The sequence below is a fragment of the Chionomys nivalis genome, chromosome 23, assembly GCF_950005125.1.
Source record: "Chionomys nivalis chromosome 23, mChiNiv1.1, whole genome shotgun sequence".
In the NCBI taxonomy this organism is placed as follows: domain Eukaryota; kingdom Metazoa; phylum Chordata; class Mammalia; order Rodentia; family Cricetidae; genus Chionomys; species Chionomys nivalis.
In genome coordinates, this window is record NC_080108.1 from 8,780,928 (window position 1) to 8,803,240 (window position 22,313).

The 22,313-nt window shown below is 38.2% G+C and overlaps 3 protein-coding genes across 3 annotated transcripts; all 3 read right to left on the reverse strand.

Annotated features, from left to right (window-relative positions):
• Window positions 1-2,489: 2,489 nt before the first annotated feature.
• LOC130865538 (olfactory receptor 14A2-like) lies at window positions 2,490-3,493 on the reverse strand. The gene is given in 2 exon segments (XM_057756644.1): window positions 2,490-2,542; window positions 2,545-3,493. Coding segments are annotated over 2 exon segments (1,002 nt in total).
• Window positions 3,494-6,585: 3,092 nt separating this feature from the next.
• Window positions 6,586-7,056, reverse strand: LOC130865463 (60S ribosomal protein L23a-like). Its single transcript, XM_057756525.1, has one exon. The coding sequence runs from the start codon at window positions 7,054-7,056 to the stop codon at window positions 6,586-6,588; it is 471 nt and encodes a 156-aa protein (XP_057612508.1).
• A 5,528-nt stretch (window positions 7,057-12,584) lies between these two features.
• LOC130865540 (olfactory receptor 6F1-like) lies at window positions 12,585-13,543 on the reverse strand. Its single transcript, XM_057756648.1, is given in 2 exon segments — window positions 12,585-13,468; window positions 13,471-13,543. Coding segments are annotated over 2 exon segments (957 nt in total).
• Between the last annotated feature and the right edge of the window lie 8,770 nt (window positions 13,544-22,313).

The following is a 22,313-nucleotide window of genomic DNA, read 5'->3' on the forward strand; positions in this document are numbered from 1 at the left end:
CAATTAGATCTATTGTCCAATGAGGATTGTGAGACACTTAGATGCAATCTTTGTTCATTTTTCTCAGATTAACACAAGAAAATAAGAAATTCTTCTTAGTCTAAGACAAACAGCACACAATTTTCTTGTTTTTACCTCAGAATAATGTCAAACTAGCCTATAGGATTTTGTAAATGCATAAGTTTAAAACTTTACACTGATACAAAAGTTAAGAGTCTCAGGTGTCTGACCAAAGTTATTGACACAAAGAAGCCTGAAAAATCATGCCAATTCTTAATTATCCTTGTCCAGTGGATAAAAGAACCATTTCTCATGGCATCTCTCAATGGGCAATTTAACCCCACCCTCTGGTCACACTCTTACTCCAGAGAATTTGAAACTCTGCATTGTCTTGAGAAAGGGCTCTGCCCTTGTTGCTCACCCAAAGAAATGTGCTTTTGACCAATGAGATGAAACTCTTGTAATTTTTTATGATTGTTTTAAGCCCCCTGTTAAAAAAAAGTATATTTAGCATAAGTTGTCATCAGCGGTTTTGATACTGGCCATTCTCACAGGTGTATGATGGAATCTCAGAGTTGTTTTGATTTGCATTTCTCTTTTGGCTAAGGATGTTGAGTATTTCCTTAAGTATCTTTCCGCCATTTTAGATTTCTCTGTATTGTGCTTATTATTATGAAGTTTTCCTATTAGAACTTTATATACTTCTCAGTGAATGGAGCTTTTCGTGAACTGCACATTACTCAGGAGATTTCATATGAGCAGTGGTTTTAAAGATTACAGAGCGTATAGTATCAGGGTGAGTATATTTATTTACTGTTTGAATGAGAGGGTTAAGTAATTTGCCTTAATGTATGTGTTGCAAGGAGAGGGCTGCTGCCCATGTTGGGTGCCAATTGTAAGAGAAGGGGACCCATTTGATCTTCCTGGCTGCCTGACTAGCTTAACCCTGAAATAATCACACAGAAATTGAATTAATTAAATCACTGCTTGGCCCATTAGTTCTAGCTTCTTATTGGCTAATTATTACATATTAATTTAACCCTCCTCTTACATGTATGTGTGTGTGTGTGTTTGTGTGTGTGTACAATAGAGTAGGATATATAGGATGTGGATATTGCTTCACTTCTTATTTTGCTTGTAGTAACTTTTGTCAAAGTGATTATAAATCACTATGAAGAGGTTGTACATCATGAAAGTCTCATGAAAAATATTTTAGTTTTTCTAGTAATGAAAACTAAATAACTATAAAGGAAAGATAATGATTCTGATAAACTTTAGAATCTACAGAGATATTTAAGACATGACAAAGAGAAGACTTCGTGTTGGAAGACACTGGTAAATTCAACTTGAGAAATATTTAATAGACAAGAGATTCTTGTTATTTGCAATTGTGGTAGGTTCCATAATTTCTTTCAAGACACTGATGAGAGCACTCACCTGCAAGTAGTTAGAAGTCATGTGTTTCTGCACTATAGGCAAGCTGAGAAACATGCATAGATGATTTTAAAGTTTACATTTGTAGAGATACACCTACTCACACTTGTCAAAGAAAGAAAGATCCAAGTTACTTGACCAAAGTTCAACCAATGTATTTATTGAGATTACTTACTTACAAAAACATGGATTATTCAGAGGCAGCTGCAGCACACAAATCTTCAACTCCCAAAATTGGTGACAACTCACAGTAGTTGGATGCCTACTGCTCGATAAATGAAGTTCAAATAGGTTCACTGAAAACAAGTCCCCTTCCAGGCCTCTAGGATAAGATAACCAGAAAGTCTCCTCTCCTCAGCAAATAATTAATCCTTCGATTATATGGGAAATGGAATTTGTTTTTTAAACTCACTAGTACATAAAATTATTTAGAAGTGCTCCTTTGACTCAGGAGCCTCCCTTCTTTCACCTACAATGTTTTTATGCAGAATAAACTACAGAAAATCATCCACAGAAATTTCAACCTCCTCAGTGTCTTTCTAGTAATATCTTCAACCTGAGTGGCTACTACTTTTCTTTTAGAATTTGTTTCACATGAACTTCCCCCATGTTTGTCTTTGCTAAGCATTTGGTCCTTCTTTAAGGATTAGGCCAATTAGACACTAGGCCAATTGGGTTAACTTCTTGCTTATTCTTGCCAGTTACTAGAAAGTTAATTACAGAAAGCATGTGTGAATTTACCCTGACTGTTCACATGCCTCCACCATTTAAGTTATTTTCTTATTGTAGTTCTTATTTTGTTTGTAAATGAATCATATAAGGAGTTATCAAATGATAAGTTATTTAACCTAACAATGAAAATAATGACCAATACTTTTATATAGTTGTTGTTTCCAAATGAGAGCAGCTTTTGCATACAGGAGCAGAAAACAGAACCATGATCTCATATGTTAGTATCATACAATCTAATTTTCTGATCTTAGATCATATTATCCTTATTCTGAGTGTTTATTTACTCTGGGAAAAATGAGTATCAACCCTTTGTCTTTCCAATGTCAAGAATTACAAATTTTGTTTGTAATTTGTGAGGTGCTATATTACTGAGAGATTGAGATGTTAAATGAAATGAACCACTTGGGAAGTGATTTTGTAGCAATCTCTTCATAGCACACTTGACATCACTGTTCCTCAGGCTGTAGACTAAAGGATTAAAGGCTGGAGGTAACACAGTATAGAGTACAGAAAGAAACCTGTCTGTGATTGATGGTACATTTGAGGGTGGCTTCAGATAGACAAAACAAGCAGTAACAATGAAAACAGTGAAAACAGTGAGATGGGGGATGCATGTTGCAAATGTTTTTGATTGACCTTTAGTAGTAGGAATCTTAAGCACCATGGAGAAAATATAAAAGTAAGAGATAACCACACAGATAAAACAAGACATACACAGACACATGCCTATTCCAATACTTGTGTAAATTACACCAAGTGTTTCAGAGCAAGAAATTCTTAGCAATGAGGGTATATCACAGAAAAACTGTGGGATCACATTGGAGCCACAGAAAGACATGGAAAATGTGCCTGCTGTGTATACAGTTCCAAAGAGTACCCCAGTGACCCAGGAAACAACTACCATCAGCACACAAGTTCCACTATTCATAATGACCTCATAATGCAGGGGACAGCAGATGGCAACATAGCGGTCATAGGACATGGCAGTAAGAATAAATATCTCACCTGCTGAAAAAGAAGTCATGAAAAGTATCTGAAAGGCACAACCCAGAACCGAAATGGAATTGTTGTGAATTAGGCTATTGACAAAAAAATTGGGGATTGGGACGGACACAAGGAAGACATCAAACAGGGACAAGTTCTTCAGGAAGAAGTACATGGGTGTTTGAAGTTTCAGATCCAGGGTGATAAGAGTGATAATGAGAAAGTTACTCATCAGGATTTCTAGGTACATTACCAGGAAGAACATTCCGCAGACAGTTTGTAACTCTTGGATGTCTGAAAACCCCGTAAGAACGAATCCTGTTACTCTACTGAAGTTGGGCATTCTAGATTCTTCAAATGACCTGCCTGGTAGGAGAAATGCACACACATTGACAGAGACCCAAACAGTTACACTAATGTACAGGAATGCTCAGTGGAAAAGGAGCCAGGATAGTACACAGGTAGCTCTTCATTGTTTTTGCACCCACCTTATATTATCATAAGGTAATACTTTCATTTGATACTATGTTGAACTAATTTATCATGTATGGCAAATTATTGTACCATGTTGTGCAACAAATTTGAAAACAACAACAACAACAGAAATATGTGGTGCTTTCCTTAATAGAATGGACTCGTCACTTGATACTGTACTTGTCAAGTAGATAACAAACAGCAGAATAAAACCTTCGTGTCTCATCTTTCATTGTTTTATTTCCTTTGCTTAACCTCTCATAGCCACACTTATCATGCAAAGGGATTTCACCTAAAGTTAATAAAAATTAGTCTCCAAAGCTAAAGACAAGAGTACCTATAATATTTTCAAAAGTTTGCTGTCTTCCACAATTTATCATGCGTTCTGGATCCTTTGAATGACACCTGATACCTTTACTCATTGGCTTCAAACTTTCTTGTACAGAGGTTTTTCAAGCAAATACTTCAATGGTGACACTGTACAGAAATGATCATTTCCTAGGGCCTTTCCAGATCATATATCTGATAGAAAAATATCTTGCATTGAAAATGAACATTCACCTTTGAAGTAGAAGCATTCTCTCTGAATCAAATGATGATTGATCCTAAATGAACCTAAGCCATTTTTTTTCTTACTGATAAGATTCTATATATTCAGAATTGAGACAACAATTAACCAGGTCACAGTGTGAAAAGAAGCTTGAGCATCCATAGCTCTTATTGTCTTTTCCTAATGATAGTCTTGGAGTTCTTCTCACTACTTTAAATTATATAGTTAACATATATGCTATATTTATCAAACTCCATTCCCGACCTTTTCAATTGATTTTGTTTTCTTGCAGTGATTAACCTCTCTTAATTTGCTTTAACTCCCCAAAATGAGGCTTCCCATGGCAAAATATTTTCACAACAAATAATACAAATCCTTTTGTCTGGGAGAACAATATTATCCATCACATTCCATTTATGTATAAAATAGTCATGTGTTGTATTTGTAATGTTCCAGGTATGGTTATATCAAACAGCTTCTAACATATACAAATAGATATTTCTATCATAATATTCATATAAACATATATTTGTTGTTCAATATTATATCATCCTAAATTTATATGGTCACAAACTATTATACTGAGTTTGTTGAGGAAAGAAATGAGGGTTGGGGCCTCCTGAGGAATAGGAATAGTTGCCTTTCCCAGTAAAGAAAATATATACATATATGTTTTAAATATATACATGTATATATATAGATAGATGTGTGTGCAAATATACACACAAGCATATGTGCATGCAGTACCTATCAACAAAATAACAACTGCAACAATGTGACAATGGATTTAAAAGAGGGGAGAGTTATGTGGGAGAGTTTGGGGTAAGTGAAGGGAAAGGAGAAATGTTGTAATTAGATTCTCAAAAAGAAAAAAAGAAAAAAGCAAGGTAATTGGCCAAAGACGTTGATCAACAAATAAAAACCATTACTCCTCTTGGAAATAATGGAAGTCTGGTTCTCACAATCTACATGGATGGCATAAAATTATTTGTAGCTCCATAACTCTGTTTACAAGACTGAACATCTATTTCTCATCTCTGAATCATGAAGGCACAATGTCAATAAACATAAATGGAGAAAAAAATAAATATGAAATAAAATAATAGCTGCATATTAAAGAAATAAAATAGATGAATTAAAAAATTGTGTTGTTAAGTTACACATTGTACTAGAGACACGTCAGGATTTTCTGGTCTTTTGTTTGTAAAAGAAACTTGAGAGACCACTACATCAAAATATTTCCTCAATACTTCTCTGGAATCACTTTTTAGTAATGTACAAAATATTGGGTTCTCCTATGTATATTCAAGTTGTATTGGTTGGCATATTGCTGTTTACTAGGCTTAGGGAACTGACTTATTCTTCCTTGCAAAGGGATACAACATTACATATATATTAGCAGAATATTTTAGTATTTTTATCAACTGGAAATTGCAGTCTGTACTTTAAAACAATTCAGATTCCCTAAAGTTCAAGGAAAAGGATTGGTCCTTAGAGAGATGTAGGAAGATTTTCCTGCAGGTCCAATTGAGGAGGAAACTTTTTTCATACACTTTAACATTATCATTTAATGGATCACCTAAAGTTTACAAACTCTGTAATCATAACATGCTCTTAAAATTTAGGCTTCTGATTAAGAGTCAAAAGTCTGTGCTAAGCTGTAATGACTTCTTAAAATGCAATAAAACAAATACAAAGATTAAAAACCATTTACCCTCTTAATAAATTTTGGCTAGCTTTCCATTGAAACGGCATGTAATACAAAGGTCTCTAGCAGATCTTTTAAAGCAATTGGCTACAATCTTAAGATTACCCAAAGGAAATTCTTCCAAATAGACTTCCTTATTATTTACTTTCTTTTAAGACAATTAGTGTTATAATAATTGGAGCTTTGTCTAGGAGGAACTGATCAGTCCCCTGAAAAATACACCAGAATAGATCATGAATAACACGGCTCACAGTAAATGAGAATTATATTAAAGTAAATACTTTACTGACTATAAATTTATAGACAATATTACTATAGTAGTTAGTAGAATATTAGAATATAAGCAGAAAGCTTGCCTAGGGACTCCTGTCATATTCTCAAGTTATTTAGTTCTTTTCCTGTAAAAAGATACCTGAAAAGCAAAACACAACTTAAGGAAACCAATGCTTTTCTGGGTTCATGTTTTTTGAGTATACAAGTACATCGTGTCAGCGATCACATGATGCCAGGAGTTTGGGGTGGCTGGTCACATTGTACCTAAATTATGAACCCCAGAAGACAGGTGTTAAGACTGTGTCTCATTTAGAGGTCTTTTATCTATGAATCTGCCCTATTGTGTATCTAAAATCCTTTTTTGACAGAATGCATTTTTTTTTTTTATGGTGAAAAAGTGTATATTTAGAATTAGCCGGCTGGGCTCAGTTTAGATGATTCCAATTTTGTGGGCAACATCCAGAGCATCATAATCAGGAGCCAACCGAACATATGCCTTCTTCTCTCCGTCGGGCCTTATGAGGGTGTTGACTTTGGCCACATCGATGTCATAGAGTTTCTTCACAGCCTGTTTGATCTGGTGCTTGTTAGCCTTGACATCCACAATGAACACAAGCGTGTTGTTGTCTTCTATCTTCTTCATGGCTGACTCGGTGGTCAGGGGGAATTTGATGATGGCATAGTGGTCAAGCTTGTTCCTCCTGGGCGCGCTCTTCCGGGGGTATTTAGGCTGCCTTCGTAGCCGCAGGGTTTTGGGCCGCCGAAAGGTGGGCGATGTGCGGATCTTCTTCTTTTTGTGGCTGTGGACGCCTTTCAGCACTGCCTTCTTGGCTTTCAAGGCCTTCGCTTTAGCTTCGGCTTTGGGAGGGGCAGGAGCTTCCTTCTTCGCTTTCGGCGCCATCTTGACGAAAAGGTAGAATGCATTTTTAAAATGGTAATTAGGGTGGTCATCACATCCCAGGATGCTAGTTTCTCCTCTCTTGGACTTTTAAAATGGTGGAGGTCATTAACTGTCAGTTCTGGGACAACTGGGAGGGAACTGTCCTCACTATCTCATCTCTGGGTATCACTGTATTGTATATGTATCCTTTTTATCTGTGGAAAATCTAAACCTGCCATGCAGCACACTGCCTGTGCATGCCTACCAGACCCAATCCAGCTGCTTGACCAAGACAAGGTTCTTAGTGGCATACGTGTTTTCAGCTACTTTCCTTCTAACCCCTACCAGGCATATAAGCACTCGTACCCAAAGTGTGTGGCTTGCCACATGGGTTAGCCCTAGTCATTTGGGCACTATTTAGTTGGCAGAGGTTATTTGTTTGCTTCCCAGTCACCTAGACCTGAAGTATTACAGCACTGGTTGGCCAATTAGCCCACACTTCTTTTTGGCTAGCTTTTATATCTTATATTAGCCCATTTTTATTAATCTGTGTATTGCCATGTGGTGTGGTTGTGGTGTACTGGTAAGGTTCCCTCAAGCATTCGGTGTCTATCTCTTGTGGTGACTACATGGCTTCTCATTGACTCTGCCTACTTTCTCCTTCTCTATCAGCTTGGAACTCCCACCTTGCCCTACTCTATGTTGTAATAGGCACAAAGCAGCTTCTTTATTAAATAATAATATTTCTTTATACCTATATTTCTTTATACCTATATAGCTTTAAGAGTAAGTCTTCACATTAAAATTATTAAACAATCTTTAAACAAATGTTCAGCAAATGAGGTCAATGACCTCAAAATGTAAACAATATATAAAGTTTCTTGATCAGAGGGAGAAATGTGTCATGCAATATGATAAATATATCCTAAAATTGCTTCAATATACGAAAGAAAATCTTGAGCCTACTTCATTTCACACCCAACCCTATAGCACATATAACCAACCCTTAACAGATGACAGTTGTTCTTAACCCTTAGGACAAACTTGGTTTAAGAGGGGATATCACTTTCTTGAATTCTACCTGTCATGGAGGTGATATTAATTCTGTGAGATTCTGCAAAAACTAAAATGATGATTAAGTTTCAAGATTACTGTCTGTTACAATTGCAGATAGTCTCTGAGTAGTCGGTATGGTTTTTATGAAGTTCTTATTTGCAGTTCTAGTCAGACTATTGTAAGAATGTGCACCATCTGCGCTTGTCATGTTGAAATCTTCTTGAGCAGTTTGTAGTCCAAACTTGAGCTTAGAATGGTGCTTCCAGCATAATGGCCTCATATAAAGCAGGTAGAATTATTGTTGTGGGAACCTATCTTCTTACTGGACACTTCAAAGATTACTATACAAAATGTTTTATTCATTGTGGATACTTAAACATTATTCACATAAAAATAGAAAGTTTGGATTTCTAGAGACATGTATTTAAACAAAAGTACCATAGAGACAAAAGTAAGTAGGGAAAGAAGGAAAATCTTGAAAACAGAATTTTGATAACCTTAGTTAATAGATTTTATCTTTCTTTGGTCCCATTCCATGTGGCTTCTGATATGGAACAGAAACTATGAATTTTTCTTTTAAAAACATTTCAATATGGAGAAGAAGAGCCACTGTCCAACTGCAAAGACAGCTTTAATTTTTTAGTGAGTCATGACCACCATTATATGTATGCTTAGGTAGTGAGAATTTTACCCCGCAGAGGATACTGGTATCATAAGTCAGGTTTCTCTTAGCTTGAACATTTTTTTCTGGATAGATATCTTTTCTTCTTTAGACATTAGATGTTTAGGGTCTCTTGACTTTTTTAAGAAGGATATTTTCCTGGAAAGCCAGGAACACAACCCTGACCCAACTTTTCTGAGGTTTCCTTCCAACCTGTAGGATTCTCATCTTTGTGGATTAGCTGCTATTTCTCCTTATCAAGAGGCTTTTTTTTCAAATTGAATGTTGATTAATTTTTATGATATCCACAGCTTTTCTTCTCTTGTGGAAGCAAGAGCAAATCCCATTCCTCCAAGTAGCACAACTGCTGGTTTCCATTCTGAGGTCAAGGTATCCTTGAATTACACCAGCTGATTTAATTCAGAATTTTTTTTCTGTTATCTTATGTCTCGTTACAGCTGTTGCTCCTTTCTCATTAGCATTAGGAAAAGTCGAGGTTAATAAAGCATTCTGCAATCTATTTCTGGGATTATTTATCATTTCTTTTTGTTTATTTAACATAAACTTTATAGTTCAATTTGAGCCTTATATAACTGCCTGAAGTATATGATTGTGTGGTATTCCACGTAGGTATGGTACAGCAGTAAACTGCTAAGCCACAGGGCAGGTCTGGCAAGGCAAAGAGCACACAGCTCTGTCAGAATGGTAGCTCAGCTTCATATGGCAGAGGAAGGGAGCAGTGGCATAGACTCAGGCCATGTTGGGTGCCAAAATATAGGTGCCAAAATATAGAATTACACAATAGCTTGAAATGGAGTATAAGAAAGATTTATTTATTTGGGTATAAACTCACAGTACAGGTAGGTACCTGCAATCCTCGGTGTGCATTGGAAACTGGGAACTGAATCCAGAAGAAAAAGGGGCCACATATACTTTTCATCAGCACTTATAGTACCTGAGATCATGCCCCAAATGGGCTGCTATCTAAAAGGCTATTGGTTGCAGGAGTTTCCTCAACACAGTACCACAAGTAGAACTTCGTCAAGTTAGCTTACTTACATACGCTTACACATCCTCTATATACTTTTGATGCTAACATCTAAGAGACACTATCCTAGAAGGCCTTCTGTGAATATAGAAATCCTATAGCATTCTTTCTCTCAATTATTTCCTATGAAGTGAATTTGCATTTTTACAAGTTGGATCCTTTAATAGGCAAGGTTTTGCCATCGGATCTTTCTTGCTGTCATCCAAAGACAGATTATGTTCCATCTCTTTAGTTGGACTACTATATTTAGGAATTAGGGTGACTTCTCTCTATCATCTTCACCTACAAATTGTAACTGACTTACATTTCTTCCCTATATAAAGTGAATATTTTGTGCCAATACCAAACTGTTTTTATTACTTTAGCTCTGTAATAGAGTTTGAACTCAGGGATGGTAATGCCTCAGGAAGTACCTTTATTGTATAGAATTGTTTTGGCCATCCTGGGTGTTTTGTTTTTCCATAGAAAGTTGATTATTGTTCTCTTAAGTTCTGTGAAGAATTTTGTTGGGATTTTTATGGGGATTGTATTGAATCTATAGATTGCTTTTGGTAGAATTGCCATTTTTACTATATTGATCCTTCTAATCCAAGAGCAAGGGAGATCCTTCCATTTTCTGGTATCGTCTTCAATTTCTTTCTTCAAAGATTTAAAGTTCTGGTCAAATAGATCTTTCACTTCCTTGGTTAGAGTTACCCCAAGATATTTTATGCTATTTGTGGCTATTGTGAAAGATGGTGCTTCTCTGATTTCCCTCTCTGCTTCTTTATCCTTTCTGTATAGGAGGGTAACTGATTTTTTGGAGTTGACCTTGTATCCTGCCACGTTACTAAGGGTGTTTATCAGTTGTGGAGTTCTTTGGTAGAGTTTTTGGGGTCGCTTATGTACACTATCATATCATCTGCAAATAACGAAAGTTTGACTTCTTCCTTTCCAATTCGAATCCCCTTGATCTCCTTATGCTGTCTTATTGCTATTGCTAGAACTTCAAGCACTATATTGAAGAGGTATGGAGAGAGTGGACAGCCTTGTCTTGTTCCTGATTTTAGTAGGATGACTTTGAGTTTCTCTCCATTTAACTTAATTTTAGCTGTCGGCTTGCTGTATATTGCTTTTATTATATTTAGGCTTGAACCTTGTGTCCCTAGTCTCTCCAAGACCTTTATAATAAAGGGGTGTTGAATTTTGTCAAATGCTTTTTCAGCATCTAAAGAAATGATCATATGGTTTTTTTCTTTCAGTTTATTTATATGATGGATTACATTGATAGATTTTCATATGTTGAACCAGCCCTGCCTCTCTGGGATGAAGCCTACTTGATCATAATGTATAATTTTTTGGATGTGTTCTTGGATTCGGTTTGCCAGTATTTTATTGAGAATTTTTGCATCGATGTTCATGAGTGAGATTGGTCTGTAATTCTCTTTTTGGTTAAGTCTTTGTGTGGTTTTGGTATCAGGGTGACTGTAGCTTCATAAAAGGAGTTTGGCAATGACTCTTCTGTTTCTATTTTGTGAAACACATTAAGGAGTATAGGTATAATTCTAATTTCTATGTATTCCAGAAAGATTTTGTGCTTGAGTTCAAGAAACATCTCAAGAGTGAACATGTGCAAAGAGCTGTGACTTTATTTTCATCTCTTAATCACCTCAAATTGTGATTTTCAAGATTCACTCTGGGTAATATCAGCTGGTGATTTTTTGCACTGCAGATTCTCATTCTGGATCTAGGGTGGTAATGTGCATTCGCTTCCAGCATTCTGATGGTGCTCAGTCACAATGCTACTCTTAGAAGGTACAACACTAAAGGGGCTGTCATGTGAACTCTCACCATAAAGATGTTTGTGATTAGCTTCTTTCATCACTTTGTTATCTCTTTTATTCCTAAACTGCCTGAAATAAATAAAGACCATTAAGTTTCTTAATTGGCAAAGAAAAATCATATAAAACAATGAAAATCCTACAGTTCCTTCTTATTATTTCAAAAATAATATTGGTTATTTTTCTTTTTTCAAGAGGAGGGAGTGTGCTATGTTGCATGAAATCATGATTTTTCTGACTCAGTATCCTCAGAATTTAAGATTATGGGCACATAGTACTTAAATTAATTTTTATTGCACTCTCATCTGCTTGAACATCTATAAAGGTCTAATGATTACTTAAAATGGTTAAATATCCCATTCTTATGTCATTTCATTCTAATCTGAATAAACATTTTAATCACAGAGCAAGTGTTAATTTTTTAAGTTATATTCATTTATTTAAAATTTCATGTTTTTCAAAATTTTGTATTTATCTAATCTTTTTTCTAGTGAGGCTATCTAGCTATGTCTATTCTAACAATTAATTATAAAAGCTAAACATAGTATTTGGCTCACCATATGTGTTTAGTAAATGATTATTAAATGATTTTTGAGGTATTTTTATTGAGTTTTCAGCAGACTCTTGGAGAAACACTGCTTAATTTAATAAAGATTTTAATAGCCTAGGTTTCCTACCAAGGTGTAATATTAAAAAATATTTATTTGAAATAAACCCATTGTGAACAGTCTATTGGCAAAAGCTTTCAATATTTACACTATGGTATTGTATTAAACAAAATGAATAGGATAGTTATAAATAACTTTTAATATAATTTAAAGAAAAACATATAATATACAGAGGTGGGTTTATAAGAATTCCATTTCTTTTTTTTGAATTCCATTTCTTAATTTCAAATGCTTACCACGAGCAGAGCAAATGAGATCTGAGAATTCTCTCTAAAGAAAACTTAATCATTGCCTTCTCAAGGCTCTTGGATGTTTCTGTTTAATAGAAATCTCTTTTGTACTAGGAATTTCTGGAAAGCTTTCATCCCATCTTTGTTCCTCAGGGTATATATGAGAGGGCTGACTAACGGAGCAATCACACAGTAGAACACTGAGAACACTTTTCCAATTGTAAAATTGGATTTGGCTGGAGGGCGGACATAAGCAAAGATTATGGTGCCATAATAGATGGTAACCACTGTGAGGTAGAAAGCACAGGTTGAGAATGTTTTCTTCCTAGCCTCCAGAGAAGATAGCTTGATTATTGTGACCACGATGTTGCCATAAGAGCTCATTGTGAGAAGGAAAGAGCTGAGAATCACCACAGAGCTGCAGGTGTAACCCAAGGCCTCCACCAAGAAGGTGTCTGAGCAGGAGAGTTTAAAGATAGGGTCCGAGTCACAAAAGAAGTGGTTGATTTTTTGTGGGCCACAAAAGTTGAGCTGAGAGATGAGTATGGTGGGTAGCAAAGGGGCAATAAAGCCCCCAATCCAACATCCAGCTGAAAACCTCAGGCAAATCTGCCCACTCATGAGAAGTGAGTAGTGGAGAGGACGGCATACAGCCACATGCCTGTCATAGGCCATCACGGCCAACAAGATGCATTCAGTGGCACCCAGGGAGGAGAAGAAGTAGTACTGAGCAATACAGCCCGCAACTGGAATGGTGACAAACTTTGTGACACAAGTAGCCAGCAACTTAGGTACTGTGGCTGTCGTGTACCAGATCTCCAGGAAGGACAAGTTTCCTAGGAAAATGTACATGCGTGTCTGCAGTGTGGAATCCATCAGAATAAGGAAAATTATGAGAGTGTTTCCCATTAGAGACAGCAAATACACAGTGGGAAACATCACAAATAATGAAGTTGCAGTGCAAAAGAGCCTGGAAATCCTAGAAAAATAAACTCTGTCACTGCTGTTCTGTTTGTTACATCCATAGTTCGTCTCTGCTCTGGGAGGGATCAACAGCTTTCATGTGACGGTAGGTGGGTGAGGATCAGGACACTCGAGGAATGACACATACAATTCTTCCACAGGGCACTTACCTGGAGTGTTCTGCATTGTCATTTTACACAATTTTAGTATTATCAGTTAATCACACTCTGAATTCTCATTTTCAGCAAAGCTAAGAAGTGAATACACCCCTCAGGAAACTCAGAGGGATCCTGTGTCTTCTCCTTGTTGTGCTACTGTCCATGATGCAGCATTGGCACTCTTGGTAGCACCACACTCTTTCATATTCCTCAGGTGTAATTTCCTACTGTGGTCACATTACAGGAAAAAGAGAGTTCATAGCTCCCCTCCCCAAACCCCGCAAGAAGAATTATGATTTCATCATCCCGGAACTTTGGAACAACTAAATTGATTCCTTGATGAATTCTCTTTGTTGAGGTCAGAATGTTTTCCCTTGGGGACCAGAGAAGAGCAGAAATTCTTCACAGCATAGAAATGTCACCACAGGAACTGAGAATGGTGTCTCTAATGACTTCATTAGTTGTCATTGCTAGAGTCTGGGTTCTTGAAAGTAATTATGGGGATGAATCAATTGATATTTCAACCTCTAATAGAATTTCTCAAATCATAATCTTTAGCACATAAAATATTAACTACATTAGCATTGAAAGGCCTTTATCTGGAATATGAGAACAACAAACAAAAACAAATCCAATGTTGGCTTTGTATCTTTTATGAAAATTAAATATTTGGTAATGTAAAAGAAAAGTCATAATCTGTAGTAGAGCACAAGACTGGGGAGATTTCAGAAAGTGGAACTAACCAGCACATACAGAACCTTGTAAGGATGGGAAAACGGAAAACCATTGTTAGTACTGGTTAAATACTGAGAAATATGTGTTGCCTGACAAATCAAAAGAAATGAAATCAATTCCATACATGGAGCAAGAAACCCAGAATCCAGGGGCAGGGAACAGAAACACAGAAGCTGCACAAACCACCAGGCAGCAAGGAATCATCCTGGGTGGGGGGAGGGGGGCGCCTGGGAAAAAAAATTCTAAGTTGCCACATGCAGCAAACTCCGTGGTGATGGGGATTCTACAAAAAACGCTTAGGCAAAAGCAAGTCTTTCCACTCAGTGGATTAAATCCACGTGGGCATCAAGTGTGGAATGGACCAAGTGATGAACCAATGCTTGAAAGAAATCCCACACTAGCTCAGAAATGAGAAATAGATAGTTATTTAGGGATAGACTCAAAAATCAGAATCCTCTGATTGACATGTTGAATCCCACAATCCAAACAATCAGCCGGTGGAAAGGAGGAAGGAAAAAAGGGACGGATGCAGGTTCTGAGTCTGCATATATAGTATAAGAGGCCACGCCCCAGCAGGCGGGTAATCACAAGCTTCAGGTCTTCCTACAGCATTAGAATGTTTTCAAATTTAAATATTGTAAGTATATTAAGGACATCTATCAATTAAATTTTGTCTAGACCCCAATCTTCAAACACTTCTCTACATTTCAGACATCAGAAATAGCAAAACTGATTATTAATCTAATAATAATGTCTAGTTTCTTTTCCTGTTCACCTCCTTCTTCATGGATACTATTGGGTTTACTTCACCTCACACTCTCTTCTAAAATTGGTTGACATATATGGGGGTCAGATTTGGTGGAAAGTAGCCATGTTCCATTTGTCTTTTGTAATGTGAAATAATTCAATGGCTTTTCAGTGCAGATTTTCCATTCACGGCTTTGTTAATATTGAAGACATTAATATAGTTTAATTATTTAAGGATATATTCCTTCATTTGTTATTATTTGCACATTATTCATGACTGTATCTATGTTTGCTATCCTGGTCCACATGTTATAGATGAATCATCTTCACAAGAACTTCACATTAGTTTCTCTTAACTATTTTATTAGGTCGTTAACCATTATTATTTAACTTATTGTGTGCAATTTGTGGACTCTGGAGCACATGCTTGAGTGAGAGTGTACATCCTGCAGACGGAAGAAAGAGAGGGAGAGATAAGTGAACAAGTACAAGTGAGGTAGGGGGCCACAAAGCAAATAACTTATTTGCATATGAACAAGTTGTACTAAAATGCTAACTAAAGAAAATTTTAACTGAAGGTTTAACTTAGCCTTGTCTGTTGCTGTTCACCCACCAATTTGATAAGGGTTTCATTTAATTCATATAATGTGTTCACTCAGAATTTTTGATGTAAATATTGCTTAAGGTTTGCTTGTAAAGTACCACTTACAGGCTCATACGTTTTCACACTTTTTCTTAGTGCTGTCAACAGGTGTCGTGGTCGTGGTATTTTCCAGACCAGGGTTGCCACCAAGGACATGTCTGGGTCCATCACCCTTCCCCAGCTAGATTGGGTGTTCACACCTGTAGCTCCTGAGACTTTTGAAGAATATGCCAATGTCAAGTGTCTCAGCTGCCATCTGAGGTTATGTTGGTGTCCATGGGCCAGGTTGCCTTAGGGACCAGGCTGGTCTAAGAACTCTGTACTGCCACTTGAGGCCATACTGACATCCATGTTCCAGACTGATGCCTAAACCATGTCTGGTCCCATGGTCCCACTACAGTCAAGTTCAGTGTGGATTACTTTGGCCCATTTTGTCACTAAAGACAACATAGATATCTGGGTCTGGGCCAGAATCTGTGAACATGAGGGTATCCAAAATCCATGTACCCATCAAGGACCTGCTGTTTTGAGTGACCTTCATTGTCATGCAGGGCCATGGTGTCAAACATGCCAGAACTGCTGCCAAATAGACTTGTATCAGCCAGGGTCTGAGTTGTTGGCAATGACTCTAGTTACCACAAAGCATGGTCCATCAGTTGCCTGAGACCATGTAGGTATCCAAGGATCATGCTGCTGCATGGACCATACTGATCAGTGTGCCTGATGCTTCCCTCTGGGGTCATGGAGACATTAATCAGGTGGCACTGCATAGGGTCTTGTCATGCCTGAGGCCCTGCTGTGGCAGTGGTCTGAGGTATGTTCATAGTTCCTGCTACCGTTGAAGCCTCTACAGATGTACAGTGTCTGGAGACCATGTTGGTCCACTACTGCCACCTGGTCTATATTGTTTTTAATGGTCTGTGCTGTCACAAGGTCCATGAGGCACTGAACTGCTGCCAACGGTCATGTTAGCATTAATGTTCCTGGATCTGATGTTTGTGATGATGTCTGTGGCCCATTTTATCAGAGGGGCTTGTGGAAATCAAGCTGTGCAGAGCCAGCCCAGCCCTTCGCAAGCCCTAGAACACCGGTCCGTGGCCCTGTCTGGACAATTCAACAGGAGAACTTACCCTCCGACTCAGGGGAGAGCTTGATGCTCCAACTAAGGAAAGATGGTGCTACCCTAACCACAGACATTCACCTCACCTGGACAGCACACGAGAGTTTATCCTGTGGTCAGGGATGCAGGTGAGCAAAATATGAGGGTGTGAGAGCAGTAGAGCTGACCCTACCTTCCTAAGAGGAACTGGGGAAAAGGTTACCCTACCTTGCTGGGACAAAACAACAGAGCTGGCCCTGGAAATTTGCTGTGGTGCTGTGAATCTGAGAACCTGGGAGCAGGAGAACAGGCACCTATCCTTGCTATAGGTTGAACTGGGTGAGCTAGAATGACTGAACTGGGGAATTTTCCTTGGTAGTGACAGGAGGGAAAAGGGAAAGCTGGCAAACTGACCGACCTAACATCTATTCAGGCACAGAGCCAAGGCTATGAGTCGGCACACCCCAACATCATGCAAGCCTATGAACTTCTGGAACATCTGAAGGGTCAAAACAGCAGGATCGCCATAATTTAGGAAAACAGGATATCCAAGAGGAGCCTTGGTGAGAATCCACTCTCAGTGGGGTAGCAGAAACCATTGGCAGACCAATGACTCAAGGTAATGAACACTTGCAAGTCAAGATGGATTAAAAGGTAAAATGGGTGACTTAAGGGGCCACACTACAGTCTTTATGACAAGAGTCCTTTTTTTCTTTTTTCTCTGTTTTTTCATGTGGGATTTCACAAAATGCATGATGTGAAATCCACAAAGAATTAAACTTACTAAAAAGAAAAGTAATTTATAAGTTTTCACTATTGCCTCAGTCTATGCAAGAGAACTTTTATAGTTTTAATGTTTATCTGTTTTATTTCTGAATGTGGAAATACACATAAGGTTTCTTTTCTTTTCTTTTTTTTTTTTTTGGTTTTTCGAGGCAGGGTTTCTCTGTGGTTTTGGAGCCTGTCCTGGAACTAGCTCTGTAGACCAGGCTGGTCTCGAACTCACAGAGATCCGCCTGCCTCTGTCTCCCAAGTGCTGGGATTAAAGGCGTGCGCCACCACCGCCCGGCATAAGGTTTCTTCTTCTTTTTTTATTATTTTTATACTTTTTTAATTAAAATTTCCACCTGTCCCCGTTTCCCATTTCCCTCCCCCTCCTCCCAAATATTGCCCTCTCCCCCCACTCCCCTTTCCCTATCCCCACTCCTCTTCTCCTCCCCCCACTCCATTCCCCCTCCCTCTCGATACTGAAGAGCAGTACAAATTCCCTGCCCTGCGGGAAGACCAAGGTCCTCCCACTTCTATCTGGGTCCAGGAAGGTGATCGTAGCTTATTACTCTCTCAAGTGCCTAACCCTTTGTTCATTTACTTACTTCTTGAAGAACACCACAAGATATCAATCAGCTGGGAAACTCCCCTCAACATTTTTCTTACACCACATCTGAAAAATAGTCATGGAGTATTGTTGTTTTGGTGTGTGGGTTTAAACAACAATAATTTTTAAATAGAACAAATGGGTTGGAGATAAATTCAGGAAGTACAAGGAATGAGTTGGAAGGAAGAGTGAGTGTAGCCGGGCGGTGGTGGCGCACGCCTTTAATCCCAGCACTTGGGAGGCAGAGGCAGGCGGATCTCTGTGAGTTCGAGACCAGCCTGGTCTACAGAGCTAGTTCCAGGACAGGCTCCAAAACCACAGAGAAACCCTGTCTCGAAAAACCAAAAAAAAAAAAAAAAAAAAAAAAAAAAAGAGTGAGTGTAGATGAAATAAAATCGATACAGTATACATGTAGGAAATTTTAGAAAATAAAATAAATGTGAAAAAAGAATTCTTTGTATTGAAATATTTTCTCTGAGTTTCAAAACTTTGACTTTTAACATTGACAACTTTGAGATTTAATAATTTATAGGAAGACACAGGTGAGTAAGCAAGTTTATTTAAGAAATGAAAGTATGCCAGGAATGAACACATAACAGAGTAAGTGACATTGCAAGGAGAGGCATGCTTTCAAAGGTGATTTTGTTTGTTTTGTGTGTTGGCAGATGTGAATTAATGGTATCATAAAGTTAATCAGGTTTAGTTGACTCTCATTTTGCTCTAAATCAGGTTCTTAATATGCTCTATATTTGAGAGAGAAAAAGTAATGTACAAATAGAGATTGAAATCATGATTTGGCAAAAATGGTCTAACTTTCCCATAATTTGTGCTTATTACTTCAGTTCCATCAGTATAAGGTGATATCCCAGTCATTTGAATAGGCTTCAATGAGCTACATATTACTTGGTATTGAGTATATAGGGATAGTATCAAATCATCAGAATAGATTGTAGAACTTTGGATTTCTTTATTCTGAATTCTGAATGATTGAGAAGAATAGTTGGAATTTTCTGTCAAAAATGAGATAGGATAATGAGAGGAGCTTAATACTGACCTGATCCATGCAAGGTTTCCAGCTAGTAATGTTTTGTCAATCTAACTATAGAATATCATTAATGTAATTGAAAGTGAGAACATTGTTGAAAATTAATAGAGATCTTGATTTCCTTTTAAATACTAAGTTCATTTTTTAAAAAACAAAACAGAATCTTCAGAAGATAAACAACAATAAAAAGCAATCTTTCCCATCAGACACACTAGTGAAAAAAATCAGTCAAAATCAAGTGATTTCTGCAATAGTTATAATAGCTTCCAACACAGCTTCACAGCCTCCAACAGAAAGCATTTACCTTCACAGAAGAGGTGAATACTTCCTCAATTTCAGACATTAGACTAACATATAGATTACAATGGTTAAGAATACCTAGTATCTTTCTATAAATATTCTGTACAGTTTTTCTAATGGTGCATTATAAACTAGAATAAATATCAAGTAAGCCACTGTACTCAATTTGTTGCATTCTCTGCTATTATAATGATTCACAATAAGTTAGAATCTCGTAGAAACCAAGTATGAATCTTTCTTGAGAGTTAATTTGCTTTCTATGATATGGACACATTTAACAATTGTGTTCATCTTCTGTTTATAAAATATGATAAAAGAGCTATCAAGTGATTGTAGATATTTATTAATTTCTTTCAAAAGATAAAAATCTTAAAACTTGATTTGCATTTCTCTGATCGCTAAGGAGGTTGAGCTTGACCTTAAGTATCTTTTGGCCATTTTAACTTCTTCTGTTGAGAATTCTCTGTTCAGTTCAGTGCCCCATTTTTTTAATTGGGTTAATTATCCTTTTAAAGTCTAGTTTCTTGAGTTCTTTATATATTTTGGAGATCAGACCTTTGTCTGTTGCGGGGTTGGTGAAGATCTTCTCCCAGTCAGTAGGCTGCCTTTTTGTCTTAATGACAGTGTCCTTTGCTTTACAGAAGCTTCTCAGTTTCAGGAGGTCCCATTTATTCAATGTTGCCGTTAATGTCTGTGCTGCTGGGGTTATACATAGGAAGCGATCTCCTGTGCCCATATGTTGTAGGGCAAACAACTTTGAGATATCATCTTACACCTGTCAGAATGGCTAAAATCAAAAACACCAAGGATAGCCTTTGCTGGAGAGGTTGTGGAGAAAGGGGTACCCTCATCCATTGCTGGTGGGACTGCAAACTTGTGCAACCACTTTGGAAATCAGTGTGGCGGTTTCTCAAAAAAATTGGGATCAACCTACCCCTGGACCCAGCAATACCACTCTTGGGAATATACCCAAGAGATGCCCTATCATATGACAAAAGCATTTGTCCAACTATGTTCATAGCAGCATTATTTGTAATAGCCAGAACCTGGAAGCAACCTAGATGCCCTTCAATGGAAGAATGGATGAAGAAAGTGTGGAATATATACACATTAGAGTACTACTCTGCGGTAAAAAACAATGACTTCTCGAATTTTGCATGCAAATGGATGGAAATAGAAAATACTATCCTGAGTGAGGTAACCCAGACCCAAAAAGAAGATCATGGGATGTACTCACTCATAATTGGTTTCTAGCCATGGATAGGGGCCACTGAGTCTATAATTTGTGATCCTAAAGAAGCTAAATAAGAGGGTAAACCCAAGGAAAAACATATAGATATCCTCCCAGCTATGGGAAATAGACATGATTGATGGGCAAAAAATTGGAATCTTGGGGGTGGGGTGGGATGAGGATGAGGGGTGATGGGGAGAGAAAAGTGTGAAGGAGAGGATGAGGGGAACTGGGGGAATCGGGGTGATTGGGGATAAAGGAAGGTTGGATAGGGGAGCAGGGAAACTCATACCTTAGTTAAGGGAGCCACCTAAGGGTTGGCAAGAGACTTGAACTTGAAATGGCTACCAGATGCCCAGGGCAATGTCCCCAGTTAGTTCATTGGGGCACCTGAGGATAGGGAACCTGAAATGAACCTATCCTATAATCATACTGATGAATATCTTGCATATCGCCATAGAACCTTCATCTAGCGATGGATGGAGATAGAGACAGAGACCCACACTGGAGCACTGGACTGAGCTCCCAAGGTTATAATGAGGAGCAAAAGGAGAGAGAACATGAACAAGGAAGTCAGGACCATGAGGGGTGCACCCAACCACTGAGACAGTGGGGCTGATCTATTGGGAGCTCACCAAGGCCAGCAGGACTGCTACTGAAAAAACATGGGATAAAACCAGACTCTCTGAATGTGGCGGACAATGAGAGCTGATGTGAGGCCAAGGAGAATGGCACGAGAACTTTCATCTGGCGATGGATTGAGAGAGAGACAGAGACCCAATTTGGAGCAACGGTCTGAGCTCTTAAGGTCCAAATGAGGAGCAGAAGGAGGGAGAACGTGAGCAAGGAAATCAGGACCACGAGGCGTGCACCCACCCACTGTGACAGTGGAACTGATCTATTGGGAGCTCTCCAAGGCCAGCTGGACTGGGACCTAATAAGCACGGGTTGAACCTGGACTCTCTGAACATGGCGGACAATGAAGGCTGATGAGAAGCCAAGGACAATGGCACTAGGTTTCGATCCTAATACATGAACTGGCTTTGTGGGAGCTTAGCCTGTTTGGATGCTCACCTTCCTGGACCTAGATAGAAGTGGGAGGACCTTGGTCTTCCTGTAGGGCAGGGAATTTGGACTGCTCTTCAGTATCGAGAGGGAGGGGGAATGGACTGGGGGGAGGAGAAGAGGAGTGGGGATAGGGGGAGGGGAGCGGGGGGAGTGGGCAATATGTGGGAGGAGGGGGAGGGAAATGGGAAACGGGGAGCAGTTGGAAATTTTAATTAAAAAAAAAATCTTAAAACTTTGGCTGGAGAGATGGTTCAACCACTAAAGGCTAGGCTCACAACCAAAAACTATCTTAAAAGTTCCCTGAAAACTGTAATGAATTTTGTCACTCTCAAGTTATTTGAAACCTTCAGATAGGTCCACCCAGTAGGCATGGTGTGGGGATCCATGTGGGCGCCAGATGAAGAAGGATGCTATAAAGAAACCCCACACTA